Below are 8,891 nucleotides of genomic sequence, written 5' to 3' on the forward strand. Positions count from 1 at the left end.
CAAACAAAACAGAGCAAGCTCGCCCCTCCCTCCATGTTTATGTAAAGGCCGTTACAGACCAACCAGACGGCCGACCCTTGGCAGAAAAGGCAGCCGGACTGATCAGTCTCCCCGAGCTGTTTGTCAGTGTTTTTTACCCCCAACGGCTCCTTCCAGGAAGCGCTGCGACCGCTGCCTTCAAGGCACATAACCCTAACCTTAACCAGCGTCTAATCCTAGCGCCTTCCACCCTAACCTTAACCAGGCTGCCTGGAAGGCGCTAGGATTAGGCATTGGTTAAGGTTATGGTTAGGTGCCTTGAAGGCAGCGGTCGCAGCGCTGCCTTCAAGGCACCTAACCCTAATCTTAACCAGGCTGCCTGGAAGGCACTAGGATTAGGCACTGGTTAAGGTTAGGGTTAGGTGCCTTGAAGGCAGTGGTTGCAGCACTGCCTGGAAGGAGCCGTTGGGGGCAAAAAACACCATCCAGCCCCCGAGTTGGTCAAATGAGTGCCTCAGAACACACCGAAGAGACGAGACATAATACGTCTCCACAGCGTCCGCGCCAGAGAAGATCTACTGGAGGGGCATTGGGTCATCAGCGGGGGTGCACTGCCGTTTGAGAAATATTTTAACGCAGTGGCGACATAGTGCAACACAGCAGAAATGTTGATCAAAAACGTAATAGGCTACGCTTTTCTTTATTATTTACGAGACCGGTCTGAGAGACCTCCAGCTTACAGCGGGGTCTCTGAGCCAGTCATGGCCGAGCGACGAGCTAGAGGCCGGGGCAGGCGCCTGCTGGCTGTCGCCTCACTTCATGGAGCTTCTCAACTCCGAAAACTTTGGAGCAAATTGTCAATTCGGCATCAATTTGCGCAAGACTGCCTATATTCGAAATCTAAACAGTTATTTTCTCGCCTAAAACGTTGTCAGAAGTGAAATTAGTGATGAATAAGATGGCGAAAATTGTTAAAATTATCCCGTTGTTAGTCTGTCTGTACCGGAAACCTCGTTGACCTGGGTTCATATGCTGAAAAGGGAACAGCGAAAAGATCCTGCCCTGAAGTAGGAGCTGAAAGAGTTACAGGAACTGTGGCCAGAGGAACTTAAAAATCCCCAAATTGGTCCAGTCAGAACACGTGAGACAAAGGGTTCTAAGAATTTCATTCATTTCATTCTGTCACTGAAGAGAGAGGCTGTATTCAATGTGCAACTCGGACACTACATTTCATTTTTCTTGCATTTACTTTTTACAGTAAGTAGCAGGATAAGTTTTACTGGCACTTTAACTGGATGGTAGATCTCAATTCCTTGACAACCACTCGTAAGTTATTTTATTTATTTATTTTTTTTTATTTTAGAGAAAGTCCTGACCATTACGCAAGCAATAATTTATTCAGAAAAATACAACGTTTCAACATCAGGTAAATTTACACATTCTGATAAATTTACTGATGAATTTACCTGAAGACCGAAACGTTGTATTTTTCTAAATAAATTATAGCTTGCGTAATGGTCAGTGTGCGGAACTTTCTCTAAGCTTTTGATCTGCTACTTTTGATCATCTACGCACCTGCTCGACAAAAGAGGTGTGCAAAAAAGCTTTCTTACGTTATTTTTTTTATTAAAATTTTTAGCTACCTGATAGCTTGTCAACATCAGATGTCGGATTCTCTTTGTCATTTCTGCAGTATTGTTATTTTTTGTATTGTCACTGTCAATTTCTGTCATTGTCATTTCTGTAGTATTGTTACTCTCTTCGCTATACATGTTTATTGGCTTGTCTGTGGTGTCAATATGTTTAGAGAGTATGTTGTGACAAGGACGTGTAATGAATGACCACATGAATTTCCCCTTGTGGGATAATGAAGTTTACCTTGACCTTGACTAAAAACATAATAAAGACACAAGGTTAACTGTGATTTAGTTATTTGGACATTAGTATGAACATTATCTGCTGTTAAGCATTTGTAATATCACCTCATTAAGAGGTTTCATGCTCTCAGTTACAGCTGACTATATAACATTACATTACAATCTGTGCTTATCAAAGATAAAATACAATACCACAATCTCGATGGCAATAGAAGCATCAGTTTGAGTTTCGGCATCCTTCTCTACGGGCTCCATACGGGGCGTCACTGCAAACATCCTGTAATGAACTGACAGAGAAAGAAAGAGGTTGATTTTGCTGCTGAAGGTTGGAGGAAGGTGTAAAAAGAGGGATTCGCTTAGCTAGTGCTAGCTGATACTAGCGATTTCTAGTCGGCGCATATTTTGGGCTTCATTTAATAAACCTAACCTGTAGTAGTACACAATCGTATGTGTATTGTTTTGATTACAATGTGCGGAATTACTTTACGTTGCCTATTTATGTCTATTTATTTCTATTTCTCACCGTCTGTACAGCATGGACAGGGGGGCGCCATTGTTGATTATGTGTGTGTGACGTCAAAAACTGTAACTGGGAGTACAACGATCTCGTACGAGTTCACGGGTAGTAAGTTATGAGTTTGACTGCCGTTCCAGGGCACTTTCACGGGAAGAAGGTTGTGAAAACACAAGTTACGGGTTGCCTGGAACACAGCGTTAGTCACGCTCATCCCTCTCGCCATTTCCGGGTGAGTCCCGACTGCCCTGTCTCCAACTGAACACGTCAGGTCGGCCAAAATGAAGGCCGACGTTTCCTCCAATGGACGACGGCACGGAACACACCGAACAGACTCGAGTCACTGACCTCTCCAGACTGTCCAACGGCCGATCCAATTGGCCTGGTGTGTAGCTGCCTTTACAGTTATGCAGCTCAGTATTGAACTCACCTTTGCTGTTGGGGGTGTAGAGGGTCTTGTCAGTCTGGATGAAGATGTACCCAGATTGGAAGGACACTAAGACGACTTTCTCCAGCAGGTAGTCAGGGAACTGAGCTTGCAGGTACACATACTGCTTCATGGTAGGATCCTTACTGAAGCTTCCAGCAGGGATCTGAAACAAGTATGATGAGCAGTATGTGCATCAGGATGTACATTTCTGGATTCATTTATAGATTATTTCTGGTCGTGTTAGTAATTGAAGTCAAGTTACAGTAACATGCATTAGAGTCCGGATCGGGTCGAATTTTTCTGTCCGAAGTGAACCCGGCCCGATATGAATGAATGAACTTGGCTTTCAGTCTGGGGTTTATTTCGGACACTGCACACACTGTGTACAAAATGTATTCCACCAACTCTGCTCCGGTCGCATCTACACGTCTGCTTCCTCTTTCTCCATCTCTCTTCTGCCCACTTTACACACACACACACACACACACACACACACACACACACACACACACACACACACTGAGCTCTCTTAAAGGAGCCGCAGCACCATTTTACAACAAATGCCTTATCACGCTGATGTGACCGAGCCCGACCCGAACCCGACCATAATTTCTAAATATCTGTTCGAATGGATAGATATATATTGGATTTGGTGGATACCTGAACCAAGCCCGACAGGTCCCAACGGGTCCCAACGGGTCCCAACGGGTCCAAACGGGTCCCAACGGGTCCCGATGGTACCCGATGGGCCGGGCATCCATGCCTTAACATGCATATACAGCGTGACAGTATTTCATTTACCGTTATTTGTCCGAGCTCCTGGAAGTTTCTTGCACTGGTAAGGGTCACAGATGTGAATGCCAGCCTTGTGCTTTTGGTTGGATGGTTCATCACGTTGATGACAACCTGGATGTTTTCCCCGGTGCAGTCTTGACACTCCACAAAGATGTTTTCTGCTGTTCCTACCCGCAACAAGTTAGGGGCAGACATCACCTTCCTGCAGAACAGCGGTGAGAGAGAGAAAGATATTGATGTGAATATACTGCAGTCAATATGCAGAAGTGATCACATGCTGTTTATGATGTTTATGTACTGACAAACATTACCAACCTTTTTTGTGTGTGACCCCTTAAAAATAAATAAAGAAGTTGCAACGATGACCTGTCACATTCACACAGTTCCACATTCATACCTATTTGCTTAGATTACGATCATAAGCTCCAGCATGGACTTCACACACAATGAGTGATCTATTGATTACCTTGATGAAGATCCAGTACTGGATCAACAAAACATTTCATCATGCCTCTAGACTTTTGCTCTGTCTGGCTTAATGCATGGTTGTGCAAACTCTGAACAAGAATGAGGCCAACTCATTGGCATCATTTCAAAGATCACATTACCTTGACTTGTGTGACACAAACTGCAAACTGGACTCAACTTCTTATTATGTAAGACACAAGTTAAACTAATATTTCCATCCATACACTTTTCTAATTGAATATACATGCAGAGGACCCTAGATATTTGTGTTGCTCCTATTGCAGTTTAACCAATAATAATTTGATCAGGAAGATGAACAAACAAACAAACTATATATTTTAGCTCTGTGTGAATTAACTAAAGCACATGGGGGGTGTAAAGGTAATGCAGGTCTACTTACAATGGAGCTCCATCAGCCAGAGAAGTCTGAGAGACAAAGGCCAGAGAGGCCAGCAGCCACAGCAGAGTCCTACTCATCCTTCAGCCTGATCCTGATCCACTGTAGACTGTTGCTCTGCACCACCATCCTTATATCCACTACAAACCCCCCCACTACCTCACCTCACTACTGTCTCGCCCATCCTCCTCCCAAAGTGTATCTGTACACGTGTAACACAAGCACACACCCACACATGATTTCCCAGCAGCAGTTGAGAAACTGTTGAAACTAATCGCCTCCTATCTAACTGCAGAATTTTTATTGTTAGGACATTTAAGGAGGGAGGGAGAGGAGAACTAATCACTCGACGAAATCCCAACTGTTTGCTGTCCTGGCTCCTAAATGGTGGAATGAGCTCCTTATTGACATCAGGATGGCTGAAAGCCTACACACACACACACACGCACACACACATATATATATATATATATATATATATATATATATATATATATATATATATATATTTCTTGAAGCTGCACTTTCATATGGCTCGTTGTAGCTTTGCTTATTTAAAGCTAATGTACTTGCACTTACTACTTGTTGTCTGGAGTTTGAACCTTCAGGGTTGAAAGCACTTAATTGTAAGTCGCTTTGGATAAAAGCGTCAGCTTAATGACAAGTAATGTAATGTAATTTAAACCTGGATATGCTCAACCCCCCAGCCCCTCCACTTGCTAAGCTTGATGCCCTCAACATCACACAAATTATAAATGAACCTACGAGATACAACAATCAAATCAGTAAGCAAGGGCACCCTCATAGATATTGTCCTGACCAACCTGCCCTCTAAATACACCCCAGCTGTCTTTGACCACGATCTCAGTGATCATTGCCTGATTGCATGCATCCGTAATGGGTCCGCGGTCAAATGCTCACAATTTATCTCTGTCAGACGTTGTCTAAAACACTTCTGCGAACAAGCCTTTCTGACTGACCTGACCCTTGTAGCTTGGGAGAGCATTAACCTCATTCTGACAGTGGAGGATGTCTGGATTAGCCTAGAAATCTAGACGCACCCTAGCGGCAGCAAATGTAATTTGCAGCCAGTGTCAGTCTAGCAACTCCGTTGGCTTGCAAGCTGGAAAAACCAAATTCTGGTCAGGCCAATCACATCGTGTATAGAGTTGGGGGGCAGGCTTAACATAATGACAGCAGAGTGAATTCCCTGCTACTTGAAAACAAAGCAGATGGCTGCTGCTGCTGCTGCTGGTGAACAGTGGTCTTTGGAATCGGCTTTGGCCGTGACTCTGGAAGACTTGGAGTTAAGCACTGAAGTCATTCTTAAAAAAGGAAGTTTTTTTTTGTTCGGAGTTTTGCCGACCGGATACGGCAAAAGTTTAATCTATCAATTAGCGTTGCTCTGGTTGGTTGTAGCGCTATCCTATTGCGTGCAGAGGGAATTTGAAAGACAACCATTGATCCCGCCCCTCGGATTGAGCTCACCCTGCCAATGGTGAGTTCCCAGACCCAATATCTTGATGTGGGTCTGGCTTGTCAGGCTATACCTGGATGTCATTCAAAACTGATTTCCTCTCTGTCCTAAATAAGCATGCACCATTTAAAAAGTTTAGAACCAAGAGTAGATACATTCCCTGGTTCACACCAGAGCTGACCGCCCTCAACCAACATAAAAACATCTTGTGGCGAACAGCATTAGACTCGAGCAACCCCCATAACATGCAAGTCTTTTAGAAGCCAGGAACTGGTACACTCAGGCACTTCGTGAAGCTAAGGCTCGCTACTTCAAACTGAAATTTGGAATCAGAATCAGAATCAGAATCAGAAAAAGCTTTATTGCCAAGTACGTTTACACACACAAGGAATTTGTCCTGGTGCTGTAGGTGCATGTCACATTAAAGCAACACGCACAGACACACCGAGTCGCCATATATGCGGCGCCAAAACAACTCTCTCTTAACTCTCGCAGGGAGAATACAGCATCACATGAGGAGAGGAGAGGGAAAAAAAAAAGCAACTCACAGACTATCCTCATAAAGATAAGAACAGTGTGGGAACAGGAAAAAAACACCTCAGCACATAGGCACACAAACAGTACATTTGCACTGCTGAACATAACATAACATAACATAACATAACATAACATAAATGTACAGTTGCACATTTGGCTGCGAAGGCGTTGGACTGGGGAGAGGGTAGGTTGGGGGAGTTTGGCCTGCTGAGAAACGCACAGCCCGGCAGTCCCACTAGTGACCCAGTCCGCAGAATGTTATAGCGAAAACACAGCACGTTGCCATGGTGACACCCTTGAACAGTCCAGAACCGATACGACAATCAGCAGGCAGTGGGGAAGACGGGGGAGGAACCAAGAGCATCTCGCTTGCAGAGCCCCCACAGGGTGACTGTTTGTTCCAAGATACGGCCTTGGCAAGGCCGTTCAGGATAAGGGAGCCGAAAGATTAAATTTGTTTTGTCTACGCGAATGGCTGCTCTAATTTAAACATTCATTCTATTGTCCAACTACACACTGTTCAACTGGTCAATTTTTCTTTCCAAATCCATGACCTTCCTCATGATGGTATCCAAGCCGCGGGTCATTACCATGTTGGTTTCCATCACGCGATTAATAGTTCCAGTTTGCAAACTGATCGCTTTTCCGACAGCTTCAGTCAGGCCAGGCAGCTTCCTTGGGCTTTGGACAGCTACCAAAGTCTTTCCAATTCTTCGATAAACCAGAGCGAAGCATCCTCCAATCAGCAACATTCCAGTTATCAGGGTTCCAAATAGGTAGATATCCTCAACGTCCTCCACGGAAAGAGCAGAGAGACACACGACACGCCATTTCTCCCAGCCGTCCATCGTATACCCCGCAGCAAACGTCCCGTCAGGACATTCTGGCTCACCCGAACCAGTGCTCCTCCTCGAGAATACAGTGTCAATTGCGTTGAGAGACCAGTTAATCAATTCCATGATTTTTAGGTATTTGTAGAGCCTTGCAGGGAGAGTCTCTAAAAAGTTAACAGCAGACAACACAAGACAAGATAGCAAGCAGGGTAGGCCTGGGAGGGAGAGGGAGAAAAAGCGACCGCCTTCGCTGAGAGCTGCAGCACCAACTTTAAAAAGTTCTTGGACACTGTAAAAACGATGGAGTACAAGAACACCTCCTCCCAGCTGCCCACGGCTCTGAAATTAGGTAATACTATCACTACCGATAAGTCCATGATATTGGAGAATTTCTCAAGCATTTCGCTGAAGCTGGTCATGCTTTCCATCTGGCGGCCGGCCCCCCAGCAAATTACCCCCGCAGCTACACGTCTGCACACCCCACCACGCTTCTCCTTCACCCCAATCCTGACAGCTGATTTGTTGAGGGAGCTGCAAAACATGGACCCATACAAATCAGCTGGGCTAAACAACCTGGACCCCAACTTCCTAAAATTATCTGCAAATATTATTGCTTCCCCCATTACCAACCTGTTTAACCTATCTCTCGCATCTTCAGAAATTCCCGGAGATTGGAAATCTGCAGCAGTCATCTCTCTCTTCAAAGCGGGAGACACCCTCTACCCAAACTGCTATAGACCCATATCCATCTTACCCTGCCTTTCGAAAGTCTTTGACAGCTTGGTCAATAAACAGATTACCAACCATCTCGAATCCCACCGTGTCCTTTCCGCTATGCAATCTGGCTTCCGTGCCAGTCATGGCTGTACCACAGCCACCCTCAAGGTCATAAACGACATCACAGCCGCCATTGACAAAAAGCATTACTGTGCATCTGTCTACATTGATCTGTCCAAGGCCTTTGACTCTGTTAACAATCATATTCTTATTGACAGACTCAACAACCTTGGGTTCTCTCATAACTGCCTCGCGTGGTTCAATAACTATTTTTCTGATAGGGTCCAGTGCGTTAAATCTGAGGGTCTGTTGTCTGGACCTATGGATGTCACTATGGGGGTGCCACAAGGTTCGATTCTCAGGCCGACTCTATTCTCCCTTTACATCAATGATGTGGCTCTTGCTGTTGGGAACTCTCAAGTCCACCTATACGCAGACGACACTATCCTGTATACATCCAGCCCCTCATTGGATACTGTGCTATCAGACCTCCAGGAGAGCTTCAATACCATTCAGTACTCCTTCTGAAACCTCCAATTACTACTAAACTCTGGCAAAACCAAGGTCATGCTTTTCAATTGATCGCTGCCCACCCCTGCCTATCCAATTAGCATTACCACGCTTGATGGGTTGGAATTAGAAAACTTGGCGGTGTACAAATACTTAGGTGTCTGGTTAGACAGTTCCCTCTCCTTCCAGCAACACATAACTCACCTTCAATCTAAAGTTAAGTCTAGGATCGGTTTCCTATTCCACAACAGGCTCAGTGGACATTTTTAAATCCAGATTTAAAACATTTCTTTATTC

The 8,891-nt window shown here is 44.8% G+C and overlaps 1 protein-coding gene across 3 annotated transcripts in view; it reads right to left on the reverse strand.

The window, feature by feature from the left end:
- The window catches only part of LOC116062590 (complement C3-like), a 78,513-nt gene extending 73,902 nt beyond the window's left edge, over window positions 1-4,611 (reverse strand). For all 3 annotated transcript variants that reach the window (XM_036006702.1, XM_036006703.1, XM_036006704.1), the window contains exons 1-4: window positions 4,464-4,611; window positions 3,602-3,797; window positions 2,801-2,963; window positions 2,049-2,143 (exon numbers count right to left, since the gene is read on the reverse strand). In XM_036006702.1, coding sequence (XP_035862595.1) covers window positions 2,049-2,143; window positions 2,801-2,963; window positions 3,602-3,797; window positions 4,464-4,540 — 531 coding nt within the window. In that variant the 5' untranslated portion in view covers window positions 4,541-4,611. The remainder of the gene's footprint in view (window positions 1-2,048; window positions 2,144-2,800; window positions 2,964-3,601; window positions 3,798-4,463) is intronic.
- Window positions 4,612-8,891: the final 4,280 nt, after the last annotated feature.

This window comes from Sander lucioperca, chromosome 10 (genome assembly GCF_008315115.2).
Source record: "Sander lucioperca isolate FBNREF2018 chromosome 10, SLUC_FBN_1.2, whole genome shotgun sequence".
In the NCBI taxonomy this organism is placed as follows: Eukaryota; Metazoa; Chordata; class Actinopteri; order Perciformes; family Percidae; genus Sander; species Sander lucioperca.